This window comes from Dendrobates tinctorius, unplaced genomic scaffold, assembly GCF_039654945.1.
Source record: "Dendrobates tinctorius isolate UK_male_01 unplaced genomic scaffold, ASM3965494v1 ptg000133l, whole genome shotgun sequence".
In the NCBI taxonomy this organism is placed as follows: Eukaryota; Metazoa; Chordata; class Amphibia; order Anura; family Dendrobatidae; genus Dendrobates; species Dendrobates tinctorius.
Window position 1 is genome coordinate 18,019,100 of NW_027361801.1, and position 16,587 is coordinate 18,035,686.

Genomic DNA, 16,587 nt, shown 5'->3' on the forward strand with positions numbered 1-16,587 from the left:
GTGTGGGAGAAGTACAAAAGAAGGTGAAGAGCATGGAAGTTGTGAAACATACATATCTGACAAAATATAAAAAAGGTTAACATAGTCAATATCTTTTTAACTCCGAACGTCTTGAAAAAAAAAATTGGAATTAATGCTATGCCAGGTGATTTGAATAAACCACTATGCCTTTAATGTCTCCTCCACCTCCCACAATACATTCTACATGATTCTTATTTGTTTTCAATTATGTAGAATTAGCCAACAAGGAAATAAAGGGCTATTTTTTAATTCCGATACCGGAAGTCCCATTGACTTGAATGGGACTTCCGGTATCGGAATCGGCGATACCCAATATTTTTTTCGTATCGGGCGATACCATTCGATACGATATTTTTGGGTATCGAACGGTATCGCTCAACACTATCCATGACATGATCCCAGGGCACTGATGGAATGTAATGACATCCCTGGGTCTAGTGATGACCCCTGTGCCTGTCATTAAGATCCTCTTGTAAAAGGCAGTCTGTGGCCAGCTTTAACAGGAGATCGTGTTTTTCTCTATACATAGAAGTGCTCATACCCTGCTATGCATAGCACAAGTGATCGAATGCCATCATGCCACAATGGTGCAATGAAATGCAATAAGAGGCTATCAAAACATTATACGAGGGGCGATCCAAAAGTAATGATAATCAATAATAAACACAATGAATATAGTCAAAAAAATTTTTTATTTTTCTACATAGTCTCCTAACAAGTCTATACATTTAGTCCATCTCTTTTCTAAACTTAGAATTCCCTTTGAAAAAAATTCTTGATCTTGACCCTCAAAAAACTCCCCAACAGCGGTTATCACGTCGCTATTGTCGTCAAATTTCTTGCCCCGGAGGTGTTCCTTGAGCCGAGGAAAGAGAAAGAAGTCACTGGGGGCTAGATCTGGCGAATAGAGGGGGTTTTCCACCAGTTCAAAGCCCGCTTCTTGAATGGTAGCCATGGCAACTGCAGCTTTGTGAGCCGGTGCGTTATCTTGGTGAAACAGCACTCCAGCCCGCAGTTTGTCGCGCCTTTTCTCCTTGATAGCCTCCCGCAATCTTCTTATTTGTTCTGCGCAGTAGGAGCCCGTAATAGTGGCTCCCTTCTCGAAATAGTCCACCATAATAATTCCTTCAGCGTCCAAAAAAACGGAGGCCATAACCTTCCCTGCTGAGCTTGACACTTTGAATTTCTTCGGCGTCGGTTCGTCGGCTCGTTTCCATGTCATCGATTGTTGTTTAGTTTCGGGATCAAAGTGGTGGATCCAGGTCTCATCCATGGTCAAAAAACGTGACAAAAAATGCTCCTTGTCTGCTTGGAACTTTTTGAGATTTGCTATTGATATGTCAACTCGTTTCTTCTTTTGCTCGTCGGTTAACATTTTTGGCACCCAACGCGCGGAGACCTTTTTCATATGCAATTCTTTTGCAAGGATTCTTTGAATACTGCCATATGAGATCCCTGTGACCTCAGCTACATGCCTGATAGTCACTCTTCGATCTGCCAACACAACTTCTTCAACTTTTTTCACGTTTTCTTCATTGAGGGACGTGGATGGGCGTCCTTCGCGATGTTCATCTTCCGTCGATGTTCTTCCCAGCTTAAATTCCTTGGCCCAGCGTGCAACTGTGGAATATGGAGGAGAAGAGTCCCCCAATGTTTCCACCAAGTCGCTGTGTATGTCTTTGGTAGACATTTTTTTCAAGCAGAGGTATTTGATGACAGCTCTGAGCTTGTTTTTTTCCATTTTGATGTTCACTCCTTGGCAGTTCATATTCAAATGAATGTAGCTCCCAGGAATCGTGGCCTATTTAAGTGATTTTTTTTTCCTGGACTAGTGGGTACCTAAGAGAGAAGAAAACATTTTATTTTAATTTCTGTGTGCAATAGAAATAACCGATTATCATTACTTTTGGATCGCCCCTCGTATCTACCCCAAAATGATATCAATAATAATGTCGGCTCAGGGAGCAAAAAATAAGCCCTCGCCCAGCCCCATATTCCAAAAAATGAAAATGTTACGGATCGAAAAAAGCAAAATGTTTTGTTTTTTTTTTACAAATTTACAAATTTTTTTCACCACTTAAATAAAAATAATATACTTGCTTGATATTTGCATACTCGTACTGAGCTGGAGAATCATATTGCTGGGTCAGTTGTTCCGTATAGTGAGCATGGTGAATAAAAAAAACAAACAAACAAACAATTGTAGAATTGCATTTTTCTTGCATTTTCACAACACTTGGAATTTTTTTCCCGCTTTCCAGTACATGTCATGATAAAATGAATGATGTCATTCAAAAGTAGAACTCGTCCCACAAAAAACAAACCCTCATACAGATATGTTGATGGAAAGATAAAAAAAAAGTTATGGCTCTTAGAAGAAAAGAAGGAAAAAATAAATAAAATTGCCCAGGGATAAAGGGGTTAAGTGTTTTCATGTTGAAATAATACAATAATAAAGCATGATACTTATCATTTCAGTCTACAGCATTTGCTTGTTTTTTTAGCGTTAAATTCATTAGGATGCCTAAATTTGTTACATTTTGTTCTAGCATGGTCAGAACCAAGACCCACATAGAAAATGGCTGTTGTAAGAAATCTTTCCCCACTAACTCAATAAATAGCAAGAATAAGGTAATATATATATATGTATGTATATATATACATACGGTATATATACAATTATACATATATACAGGGTGGTCCAAAAGTAGGTGGACAGTATGTGTAATAGTGTTATGAAGGGAACAGTCACAGGAGATAAGTATCTCAAAATTCTAATGAATCAAGTTGTTCCCCAGTTACAGCAACAGCCTAATTCAAATGACCTTTATTTCCAACAAGATGGGGCCCCTCCACATTACTCAAGAGTAGTCCGTGAGTATCTTGATGAAACATTTCCTAATAAATCGATAGGCCGAAGAGGCCCACTTGATTGGCTGGCACGTTCACCATATCACAATATGTGACTGGCCCTGCGTGACGCGCCCCGACTATCGGTCGGTCACCAAAACAACTAAACAAACAAGGGAACACTGGGGACACAATTACAACGGTGGGCCCTGCTATAGGTAATGGGGAAAGGGACACCTCCTGCACTCTACTGCGGCTGAGTCCTAGACTAACCTGACATCCCTATACAGCGCCAAACATTTCCGGAGTTGCTCGGCGGGCGCTCAGGTCCCCGCCCTGCATGTTTAGCGCTCTTTAGAGTGCCAATCAACATGCAGTTAATGTGGGTATAGTGGGTATACCATATTGAATACACAAATCCATCTAAACCAACAGTCCTTCAGAGGGCTATACACCACCAAATCTGTCCCTATCTCTGCAGCAACTCTCCCTACACTGCCTATGGCCCCGTCTCGCATAGCGAGATAGCCAGCGAGATCGCTGATGCGTCACTGATTTTATGACGCAACAGCGATCTTGCCAGCGATCTCACTACATGTGACACATAGCGGCGACCGGCCTCCCTGCTAGATATCGCTGATCGTGCTCGAATGTCCTAGGCCATTTTTTGATCGTTGGCGTCCCTCTGGCCAGCATGCATCGCTGTGTTTGACACTGACGAGCGACCTCGTTGGTGACGCAAAACTCAGGGACGCAGGCTGGAATCGTTCAGAATAGCTGATGTGTGACAATGCACCAGCGATCCTTACCAGTTCGTATCGTTGTCGGGATCGCTGGTGCATCATTGAAGTGATATGCCTGTTTGTCAGCTTACTAGTGACCATGTAGCGACGCACCAGCGATCCCTACCAGGTCGTATCGTTGTCAGGATCGCTGGTGCATCGCTATGTGAAACGAAACCCTTAGTATGGTGTATATCAAAATCAGTGGTAGGCAGGCATTTTATGTGGCATCTGTCTGCGCAGAAAATGATGCCATTTCTGGGCTACTGTAAAATTTTGTTGGAGTGTCTTATGCAAGTTATTGACACCAGTTTGCTGGAAAAAAAAATAGTTACCTATAGGCCAGCTATTTTAAACAAGGGTTTGGCCGTCACAGGGTTCACACCTGAGTACACAAAAAATTCTTCCATTTCTGGGCTACAGTCAAATTTTGTTGGAGTGTCTTATACAAGTTATTGACACCAGTTTGCTGAAAAAAAAAATAGTTACCTATAGGCCAGCTATTTTAAACAGGGGTTTGGCCATCACAGGGTTCACATCTGAGTACACAAAAAATTCTTCCATTTTTGGGCTACAGTCAAATTTTGTTGGAGTGTCTTATACAAGTTATTGACACTAGTTTGCTGAAAAAAAAAGTTCCCAATGTAAGGGGTTGAGAGTCTTACCCCCTTTAAACCTCCATGTTGTTATTGTGCATGTATATAAATATATATACTGTGTGTGTGTATGTATATATATATATATATATATATATATATATATATACTGCTCAAAAAAATAAAGGGAACACAAACAGTCTGTTGCAAATGGAAGTGTTCCCTTTATTTTTTTGAGCAGTATATATATATATTTAATACCGTTGTTGCGTAATATCGTGTATATTTTATGTTGCTGTATTACCCGTGTATAATATGCTGTTTTGCTGCTGCACCATGTATATGATAGGGTCAGGGCAGTCTGTGTTATGGCCACTAGATGGGGGCACTGAGCTCACTGCATAGTAGATATAGCTGTAGGACATATAGGAGTTAACTGTAGGAGGGATTAGCTGGAAAATAAGCCAGGAAGGTCTTTCTGTATCAGTCAGTCAGGGGCATGACCCCCTTGTGCTCGGGTGGGCTATATGCCCAAGCTGTCTAACGACCCCGTAATGTTAAAGCGTATGTCCAGCCATCCAGGGGGTACATAGAGAAGAACATGGTACAGCAGAAACAGCAGTAGAGAGGAAAAGAAGGAAGTAGAGGAAGCGTGAAGGACACCGTAAAAGTGTACAGGCAGGTCACTCCAGAATGTGGTGGATAGCTACGTGGGCTGAATCTCTGATGTTTGGGGTGAAACAGGCAGGAGAACGCTTCACTGTGGTGATGCTTTACAGGGAGGATACTAAGGAGCCGTTTGAGACGCTCCGTCCCACGGAAACACTTAGTGACGCAAGGAATAGTGAAGGGAAAGCTGAAGTAATGTGCCCTCTTTACTGTGATGAAAATGCTGGAAACTACGTGGATGTTATGTGTCCTGAAACAAATAAATTCGCTCAGTTAACAGTTGTCCTGGACTGTATCTCTATTCATTGGGATTCAGGATCAGCTTCAAGTCAGCGCAGCAAAGAAGACGATAACAGCACCGTGAGTACTGATAGTACTATGCAAGAGAAGAGGTACCATTTTCCTGTAGAGTGAGGCCAGGGTATGCAATGCCCGAGATACTCAGCCACGACTACTGCCTTGGCCATCCTTTACACCTACAGGCCAGCTATTTTAAACAGGGGTTTGGCCATCATAGGGTTCACATCTGAGTACGCAGAAAAGTCTGCCATTTCTGGGCTACTGTAAAATTTTGTTGGAGTGGAGTGTTGGCGTGGTGGAGTGGCTTCGGATACATTTTTTGCAAAAAAAATATCAACTAAATACCCTGTTTTTGTTATCATTTTTTACTAGCACTGGCTGTCTACTGTTATATTTTTTACAGCAGAGTATTGTTGCATGTTTGTCATACTGTGTTTTTTCTTTGTGTTTCAGTCTTTGGGTGGTGTGAACACTGTCCAACCGACTTGTTCACTTTTTGTGCGTGTCACATGTATTTTTAATCTATTAGTTCCTTGCTCAGCAAGGTTTGGGAGATTCCCGCCCCTCTCTTGTGTGACATGCACCTAAAGATCCGTCTCTTACACAGCGTACCTACATTAGGAAGCGCCTTCCTGAATCCTGCTCATTTAGGTACTGTTCACATGATCAGGTTTTAAATAAATTAGATAGGACTGCTCCAAGATGGGTATACCGTGACGTTGATGGAGTGGCTTCGTATACATTTTTTGCAAAAAACGTATCTACTAAATCCCTGTTTTTGTTATCATTTTTTACTAGCACTGGCTATCTACTGTTATATTTTTTACAGCAGAGTATTTTTGCATGTTTGTCATACTGTGTTTTTTCTTTGTGTTTCAGTCTATGGGTGGTGTGAACACTGTCCAACCGACTTGTTCACTTTTTGTGCGTGTCACATGTATTTTTAATCTATTAGTTCCTTGCTCAGCAAGGTTTGGGAGATTCCCGCCCCTCTCTTGTGTGACATGCACCTAAAGATCCGTCTCTTACACAGCGTACCTACATTAGGAAGCGCCTTCCTGAATCCTGCTCATTTAGGTACTGTTCACATGATCAGGTTTTAAATAAATTAGATAGGACTGCTCCAAGATGGGTATACCGTGACGTTGATGGAGTGGCTTCGTATACATTTTTGCAAAAAACGTATCTACTAAATCCCTGTTTTTGTTATCATTTTTTACTAGCACTGGCTGTCTACTGTTATATTTTTTACAGCAGAGTATTTTTGCACGTTTGTCATACTGTGTTTTTTCTTTGTGCTTACTGTAAAATTTTTATAAGCATACTACCCATGCCCATTAATCCCCTAAACAGGATGGGCAACACTCCACATCATACAGTGCCTTGCGAAAGTATTCGGCCCCCTGGAACTTTTCAACCTTTTCTCACATATTATGCTTCAAACATAAAGGTACCAAATGTAAATTTTTGGTGAAGAATCAACAACAAGTGGGACATAATTGTGAAGTTGAACCAAATTTATTGGTTATTTTAAATTTTTGTGGAAATTCAAAAACTGAAAACTGGGGCATGCAATATTATTCGGCCCCTTTACTTTCAGTGCAGGAAACTCACTCCACAAGTTCATTGTGAATCTCTGAATGATCCAATGTTGTCCTAAATGACTAATGATGATAAATATAATCCACCTGTGTGTAATCAAGTCTCTGCATAAATGCACCTGCTTTGTGATAGTCTCAGGGTTCTGTGTGAAGCACAGAGAGCATCATGAAAACCAAGGAACACAACAGGCAGGTCCGTGATACTGTTGTGGAGAAGTTTAAAGCCGGATTTGGATACAAAATGATTTCCAAAACTTTAAACATCCCAAGGAGCACTGTGCAAGCGATGATATTGAAATGGATGGAGTATCATACCACTGCAAATTTATCAAGACCTGGCCGTTCCTCTAAACTTTCATCTCAAACAAGGAGAAGACTGATCAGAGATGCTGCCAAAAGGCCCATGATTACTCTGGATGAACTGCAGAGATCTACAGCTGAGGTGGGACAGTATGTCCATAGGACAACAATCAGTCGTACACTGCACAAATCTGGCCTTTATGGAAGAGTGGCAAGAAGAAATCCTTTTCTCAAAGATATCCATAAAAAGTGTCTTTTAAAGTTTGCAACAAGCCACCTTGGAGACACACCAAACGTGTGGAAGAAGGTGCTCTGGTCAGATGAAATCAAAATCGAACTTTTTGGCAACAATGTCAAACAGTATGTTTGGTGTAAAGGCAACACAGCTCATCACCCTGAACATGCCATCTCCACTGTCAAACAAGGTGGTGGCAGCATCATGGCTTGGGCCTGCTTTTCTTCAGCAGGGACAGGGAAGATGGTTAAAATTGATGGGAAGATGGATGGAGCCAAACACAGGACCATTCTTGAAGAAAACCTGTTGGAGTCTGCGAAAGACCTGAGACTGGGACGGAGATTTGTCTTCCAACAAGACAATGATCCCAAACATAAAGCAAACTCTACAATGGAATGGTTCACAAATAAACGTATCCAGATGTTAGAATGGCCAAGTCAAAGACCAATCGAGAATCTGTGGAAAGAGCTGAAAACTGCTGTTCACAAGCGATCTCCATCAAACCTCACTGAGCTCGAGCTGTTTGCCAAGGAAGAATGGGCAAGAATTTCAGTCTCTCGATGTACAAAACTGATAGAGACATACCCCAAGCGACTTGCAGCTGTAATTCCAGCAAAAGGTGGCGCAACAAAGTATTAAATTAAAGGGGCCGAATAATATTGCACGCCCCACTTTTCAGTTTTTGAATTTCCACAAAAATTTAAAATAACCAATAAATTTCATTAAACTTCACAATTGTGTCCCACTTGTAGTTGATTCTTCACCAAAAACTTACTTTTGGTATCTTAATGTTTGAAGCATAATATGTGGGAAAAGGTTGAAAAGTTCCAGGGGGCCGAATATTTTCACAAGGCACTGTATGTAAACATATTGGTCTTACAGTCACTCGGCCAGACCGGGATCAAAAAGTGTCTCTCAAATCAATTTACAAAACAAATCAATTTTATTTAAACAGCTAAAATAGAACAAAATATAACAATAATAAAAAAAATTGGTGCCTCAAAGCATGCAAAAGAGGCCAACTCAAAAAAGGGGACACATGAATACCCATAGAAAAGTCCAATCACAGATAATTAATTACTATGTCAATTACTATGTAAATTCATGAGGGGCGTGGCCTGCATGCAGACCAGAGAGGCCACATAACTCACAGGCTCCTGCTTCTCCGGACTTAAACCGGCTAATAACAGCACTCTATATTACCTCTCCTCCTCCCTGTGCACAGCAACGGCTCCTGGAAGGTCCTGGGCACATGATGACCCGAGGGAGAGCGCAGAAGCGCAGTTCCCCGCCGAAGCTCCCGGACTTCTTCCCCCGAGGACAAACTGCACATGCTGCAGGTAAAATGACTGCGGCTTCCCCCTCAGCTTCCTCCCACTCATCGGGTGGCTCTTGGGGGAGGGGGGCTTCTGAGACTCACAGCAACCTGTCTCCTATTACTAAAGGAGACATGAGAGACTTTCTGGCCTCCATTTGTGCTTCCCTAAAGGAAGATATGCAGTCCATGCTGCAAGAGATTAGAGGGGAAGTCTCGTCCCAGGGGGAGAGAACTGCTCATGTCGAGAGCAAGATGGCTGAATATGCCAAGACTATAAATGCACTAGTGGATGAGAACGAAGCTTTGAGACAGGATATGGCTGTGGTCCAGGATAAGATGTATGATCTGGAAGATAGATCACGGAGGAATAATGTGCGTGTCAGGGGCATACCGGAGGACATTCCAGATGAGGATCTGGCTGACTTTTTGCTTAAATTCATGCAAACTGTACTCCCAACCTTGCTCCCCAGGGATTTCCTGATTGACAGGATACATAGACTCCCCAAACCCTGGCATGTGGACCCAGGCTTGCCCAGAGACACTTTGGCGCGCGTCCACTTCTATACTACCAAAGACGCCTTCATGCAGGGGATGAGGAAACCCCCTGAGCTCCCTGCTGAATACCAAGGCTTACAGGTGTTCCCAGATTTATCAGCGTCCACGCTGGCAAGGAGGCGAGAATTCGCTCATGTTTGTAAAGCACTACGTGATGTTCATATCCGATACAAATGGGGATTCAATCCTGTCAGGCTGATAATATCTTATGAAGGTCGTGGTGCGGTCTGCCAATCTCCCAAACAGGCTGAGAACAAGCTAACCGATTGGAAGATTTCCTTTGCTCCCCGCCAGAACCCGATGGGAAAGAAAATTGTTCAGGACTGGATTCAAACTTGAAGAGGAGGATGAGATGCTGTCCGGATGCAGGACTCTGCTGTGAGGGTGCTACGGATTTTGTCACTGTTTTTTTTTTTCTTTTTGCTCCTGCACCCCGTCCAAGATAACTCTCGGTTATTTTCCATCTTTTTGGGAGTGAACCTTGGAACTGCCCTGAGCTGACATTTACCTGCGGTCTAAGACTGACCACTCAGGCGTTTCACTGCCTGACTAGTGTGGCCTTTGGCCTAGTGCCTGCATGACTTTGTGTTTAGAATTTTTTTTACTTTTCTCTGTGTTTTGTTTCCCTTGTCTCCTGTTTTTTAGGTGCACCTCCGAAATGGGTCTTTTTAATGTGGTTACTGTGGTTCTCTGTTGCCAACACACGAGCCCAGATGCGGATGATGTGGGTTCATGAAGATGTATTTGTGATAGCAAGTTTTGTAATGTATAATTATGAGTGTAACCATTATGTCTTTAAATGTTAGGGGGTTGAATTCCCCCTGTAAGAGGTCCATCCTATGGAAAGAGGTGAAAAAATCAGGTGCAGAGATTATCTGCCTACAGGAGACGCACCTGATAGAAGCTGATAATTTTAGGCTGCGTCACCCACAGTTCTCTAATATTTACTTTGCTAATAATAACACTAAAAAGGCTGGGGTGTGCATCATCTTTAAAAATACATTAGCCATCAATTGTATTCAGAAGGTAGCGGATCCTGCGGGCAGATTTCTGTCCTTCATATGCACATTGAATGGCGAGTTGCACACTATCACAGTCATCTACGCCCCAAATCATTCACAACAGACATTTATCCGCAAAGTACTACATAGAGTGGATGGTCTGGCGCAGGGTGAAAAGATATACTGTGGAGACTTTAGTCTTCCCATGGACAGGGATCTAGACTGCTCACGAGGTGGCATTTGGCCTAGGGGGAGTTGAAAGGCATAGCCAAAGAATATCATCTACACGATTTCTGGAGGTACTCCCACGCGAGTGAAAAAGATTATACCTTTTATTCCTTCCGACACCGTACATATACTCGGATAGACCATATTCTGGTGGATACTTTGGTTCTTCCTAGGTGAGTCTCCTCCTGCATAGGACTAATTACCTGGTCTGACCATGCTCCCATTGTGTTACAGTTAGAGTTAAAACATCATGTGATCCCTGCTTTTCGGTGGCGTCTGAACCCGTCTCTTTTACTAAATGAGAAGGTGACGTGTGGTATCTCTACCGAGTTGACTCACTACTTCCATGTTAACGATAATGGGGAAGTTTTCAGATGAAACGCTATGGGCTGCGCATAAAGTGGTTATACGGGGATATCTCATACAACAAGCCTCCATACTGAAGAGTAAGAGAGGGATACGGGATGACCTCTTAGCTAGACTTGACCAGTTGGAATCACTGAATAAAACCTCACCCTCACAGGCGGTGTTGGATGAGATATACGGGGTTCGCTTTCAGTTGCGGGAGGTTTTGCTTTCTGCCTATGCCCGTAATTTATGTAAGCTTAAAACTCACTTTTACGCCACTGGAGATAGGGCGGGAGCAATACTGGCACGTAGGGTACGTAAACGAGAGGCTAAATCCAGAATAGATGGTTTACAAGATCAGAATGGGTGTCTGGTTAGGAATCCGATTGACATCGCGGAGACATTTGTAAAGTACTACTCCCATTTATATAACTTACATTCTGACCCGCAGACCCGTCAACCTACTCAGGTAGCAATCGATTCATATCTGCAATCAGTTAATTTACCGCGTGTATCCCAAGAACAATTATTATTGTTAAACGCCCAATTTACAGAAGAGGAGATCAAAAAAACTATTAAAAGCAGTAAGCTACACACCGCGCCTGGTCCGGATGGACTTTCAAATGAATATTATCGCGCTTTTCAGAAACTTCTGGCCCCGTATCTATTGAGGTTGTTTTCAAGTTGGCGGGATTCAGGCAAAGTTGCTGCCCCTAATTTGGAAGCTACTATTACCACTCTCCCTAAGCCAGGTAAGACCCCTGATAGTCCTGGGAATTTTAGACCCATTGCTTTATTGAATTGTGATTTAAAGATACAGTGGGGAAAAAAAGTATTTAGTCAGTCAGCAATAGTGCAAGTTCCACCACTTAAAAAGATGAGAGGCGTCTGTAATTTACATCATAGGTAGACCTCAACTATGGGAGACAAACTGAGAAAAAAAAATCCAGAAAATCACATTGTCTGTTTTTTTTTCATTTTATTTGCATATTATGGTGGAAAATAAGTATTTGGTCAGAAACAAGCAATCAAGATTTCTGGCTCTCACAGACCTGTAACTTCTTCTTTAAGAGTCTCCTCTTTCCTCCACTCATTACCTGTAGTAATGGCACCTGTTTAAACTTGTTATCAGTATAAAAAGACACCTGTGCACACCCTCAAACAGTCTGACTCCAAACTCCACTATGGTGAAGACCAAAGAGCTGTCAAAGGACACCAGAAACAAAATTGTAGCCCTGCACCAGGATGGGAAGACTGAATCTGCAATAGCCAACCAGCTTGGAGTGAAGAAATCAACTGTGGGAGCAATAATTAGAAAATGGAAGACATACAAGACCACTGATAATCTCCCTCGATCTGGTGCTCCACGCAAAATCCCACCCCGTGGGGTCAGAATGATCACAAGAACGGTGAGCAAAAATCCCAGAACCACGCGGGGGGACCTAGTGAATGAACTGCAGAGAGCTGGGACCAATGTAACAAGGCCTACCATAAGTAACACACTACGCCACCATGGACTCAGATCCTGCAGTGCCAGACGTGTCCCACTGCTTAAGCCTGTACATGTCCGGGCCCGTCTGAAGTTTGCTAGAGAGCATTTGGATGATCCAGAGGAGTTTTGGGAGAATGTCCTATGGTCTGATGAAACCAAACTGGAACTGTTTGGTAGAAACACAACTTGTCGTGTTTGGAGGAAAAAGAATAGTGAGTTGCATCCATCAAACACCATACCTACTGGAAAGCATGGTGGTGGAAACATCATGCTTTGGGGCTGTTTCTCTGCAAAGGGGCCAGGACGAGTGATCCGGGTACATGAAAGAATGAATGGGGCCATGTATCTTGAGATTTTGAGTGCAAACCTCCTTCCATCAGCAAGGGCATTGAAGATGAAACGTGGCTGGGTCTTTCAACATGACAATGATCCAAAGCACACCGCCAGGGCAACGAAGGAGTGGCTTCGTAAGAAGCATTTCAAGGTCCTGGAGTGGCCTAGCCAGTCTCCAGATCTCAACCCTATAGAAAACCTTTGGAGGGAGTTGAAAGTCCGTGTTGCCAAGCGAAAAGCCAAAAACATCACTGCTCTAGAGGAGATCTGCATGGAGGAATGGGCCAACATACCAACAACAGTGTGTGGCAACCTTGTGAAGACTTACAGAAAACGTTTGACCTCTGTCATTGCCAACAAAGGATATATCACAAAGTATTGAGATGAAATTTTGTTTCTGACCAAATACTTATTTTCCACCATAATATGCAAATAAAATGAAAAAAAAACAGACAATGTGATTTTCTGGATTTTTTTTTCTCAGTTTGTCTCCCATAGTTGAGGTCTACCTATGATGTAAATTACAGACGCCTCTCATCTTTTTAAGTGGTGGAACTTGCACTATTGCTGACTGACTAAATACTTTTTTTCCCCACTGTATATACCAAATTGCTAGCCTCCCGCCTTCATTTGATAATCCCCTCTCTTGTCTCTCCTGACCAGGTTGGTTTTGTGGCTGGCCGGGAAACCAAGGATGGTACCCGCCGAATGTTGAATCTCATTAGGGTGGCGGAACTGTCGGGCCTTCCCAGTGCATTCCTGTCCTTGGACGCTGAGAAGGCCTTTGATAGGGTGCACTGGGGATATTTGGGAAGTGTTCTTAGGAAGTTTGGTTTGGAGGGCCCCATCCTTTCGGCGATTTTAGCCATATATTCCACCCTATCAGCCAGAGTCCTAGCCTCTGGGTTTGTATCTACCCCCTTTTTGATCACTAACGGGACGCGACAGGGATGCCCACTATCCCCCATTATATTTGCATTATGCATGGAGCCACTTGCGGAGAAAATCCATCTTAACTATGATATCTCAGGTCTGATGGTGGGCCCGGCTGCTCACAAGATCGGTCTTTACGCGGACGACGTTATCATAGCCTGTGTGGACCTGGAGCGGTCGTTTTCGGCCGTCATGGTTGAACTAGAGGAGTTTGCGTCAGTATCCTATTACAAATTGAATGCATCCAAATCACTGGTATTCCCTGTCGCGGTCCCTTTGGTCACCAAAGCTGAATTAGAGAATAAGTTTCCCTTTCGTTGGACTGATCAGGGTATCCCTTACCTTGGTATAAAGCTTACACACTCTCAACATATCATAGAGGCGAACTATACTGCTTTATTCAGACAGATAAAGACCGCGCTGGACACCTTACATCTGTTTATGACCTCCTGGGTGGCTAGAATTAATATTTTCAAGATGAAAATTCTCCCCACGATATTATATTATTTCAGATGTCTCCCTTTGAGGGTCCCAAGCAAAATTATAACAAACCTTCAGTGCTTAACAAACAAATACATATGGGCCCACAAAACTCCTCAAGTGGCCAAGTCCCTTTTGTATTACCCTTATGATCTGGGCGGAATGGGATTGCCAAATTTGATGGCGTATTATAAGGTCTCAGTGGTAGCGGGGCTAAGGGATTGGTGGCATTTAGATAAGGATCATAGATGGTTGCAAACCGAAAATTTCTATGTGACTAGAGGCTCCACCCGATTTATGTTAGAGGTTGAAGCCTTTGGGCCGCGGCCTTGTAATCTCCCTCTACCAGCCATGTCTACTGCACTGCATTTTTGGAGACAGACGGTCCTGACTCTTATTAAAATCCTGTTACCTGAAGTGTCATTGAAGGCGCTAGAATTACATATCCTGTATATAGATTTACAGCCATGGGTACTGGCTGGGGTAAAATCACTTCATCAGCTGTGTGATGGCACAGCGATTAAGCCGTTTGACCGCCTAGTTGCAAAACACCCAGATATTCGACATAGATTTTATTAGTTTTTGCAACTAAGACATCTTATACACACTACACAACCGTCGTACTACTTTAATTCTAACCTAGACCGTACAGTAAATGGCCTCTTCCTGATGCCCGGACATAGTACTCACAATGTATCTATCTTGTATAGAGCCCTGAATGATCCTGACCCAGAGGTTAAACTGCAATTCATGAGACAATGGGAGGATGACTTGCAGGTCACCCTAGCGCCTGATGGGTGGCGGGAGGCGGTGTTAGAGGTTCGGAGAGTTTCCTCATGTTTAAACCATCTGGAAAAAAGTCCACTTACGCTGGTACTATTAACCAGTTAAAGTTGCTCACTTTGGCCCTCAGTGCTCCCCATTGTGTTGGAGAGGCTGCAGTATGCTGGGGACACTTAGCCACATGTGGTGGTCGTGCCCGAAATTACTAAATTTTTGGGCTAGCCTAGAGGACGTGATAGCTGAGGTAACTGGGATCCGGATGGCCTTACAACCCAGTATGGTTTTATTGCATATCGGTTTGGATGAGATCCCGTATGTGTTGAGAGGAGTGTTCTCACATTTGTTTATAGCCGCTAGACTGGCAGTGGCATCCAAATGGAGAGTGGCCAGCGCTCCGACCACACAATTTGTGATTGACAGGATGAACCTTCATTGCCAATACGAAAGGGCTCTGGTATTATCTGCATCATCTAAAAAGAAAAAGTCCCAGATTTGGGAACCATGGCTTGGTAGCCGTCTCTCCTTCAATCCACCGTGATGATGCTTGTGCTACTTCGATTCAGGGTCTGATATTCCCTGCCCGAGAGGAACCCTGCTATGTGTCTAGCTTATATGCCACTTTGATATTCAGGAACCTGCACTTTAGCAGGTCAGTTTCTGTTAAGACCTTTGATCTAAGTAATTTACAGTCGTATACTTAGGTGTACCTAACCCCTTTTCCCCCCTTATTCCTTGCCTCCTACGTTTGTATGTCTGTTTTCTTGATGTATTATTAATCTACTCTGCACTGTTTGCGGAATTGATGTGTTTTCCTGTTTAACTATGTAAAATTTCAATAAATATGATTTTGGAAAAAAAAAAAAAAACTATGTAAATTCATATAATTAAGATACTCTGTGATGTCTGCAAAACATACCGATAAGATTAATTGAATATCTCCATTGCTTATACCTAATAAAGATGCACCAACATTAGAATAATAATTTAGCCTGCATGTAGCAACATGCTCCTGTATAGAAAAAGTACAACGTGCATGCAAAGCAACACAGAGAGTAACAGATCGGTTAGAGACATGGTTTTGCCATCAATAGAAATCACTATAGTCTTCTACCATCTCTGCGCTCCTTGTCTAACTAATGAATGTCAAATGATAAGCATATCTATATTACCTAGGCCTGTGTCCGCTGTGTACATACAGTGTCTCTTGACACGCTGTGCCTCTGAACCCTGACGCGCGTTTCGTGAGTGCTTCTTCCTGGGGCATGTCTATGGATGGGCGTAATAGGAGTTATACCTTTGAGTGACCAATGGCACTTAAATAGGAGGAGTTACACCATCAAACAGGCAGTGAGATTTGAATTGGAAGAGATACACTATCAAGAGGCTACTGCGGCTTATGTGGGAGAAGTTAAGTCTTACACGTCATATATAGACTGCACATGTCCCGACTCATCGGTAACCAGGCATCCCGGTACAACCTTCAGCAACCAATGAATTCAAAAGAGAATTATACTGCGCGTGTTATGCAACACTTATGTATAAACTGGGCATGCAGCCATTAACTTGCCGGTGGCTATGCAACCAAATACATCTTTAAGCAACCAATGAGTTCAGAGTGAAAAGAATTAACCCACACACCTCACAGGGCAGCTACATATATGGCTGGAATTAAATAATAAACATATACTACCCAAATGCTGCTAGTGGACATATAGACTGCATTAAAATGCTACCCACTAAATACATGTTAATATGATACAAT

The 16,587-nt window shown here is 42.8% G+C and overlaps 1 protein-coding gene across 1 annotated transcript; it reads right to left on the reverse strand.

Moving 5' to 3' along the window:
- Nucleotides 1-700: 700 nt before the first annotated feature.
- LOC141048106 (histone-lysine N-methyltransferase SETMAR-like) lies at nucleotides 701-16,207 on the reverse strand. Its single transcript, XM_073543507.1, has 2 exons — nucleotides 15,995-16,207; nucleotides 701-1,860 (listed from the first exon to the last, which is right to left on the reverse strand). The coding sequence occupies exon 2, from the start codon at nucleotides 1,787-1,789 to the stop codon at nucleotides 713-715; it is 1,077 nt and encodes a 358-aa protein (XP_073399608.1). The 5' UTR covers nucleotides 1,790-1,860; nucleotides 15,995-16,207; the 3' UTR covers nucleotides 701-712.
- Between the last annotated feature and the right edge of the window lie 380 nt (nucleotides 16,208-16,587).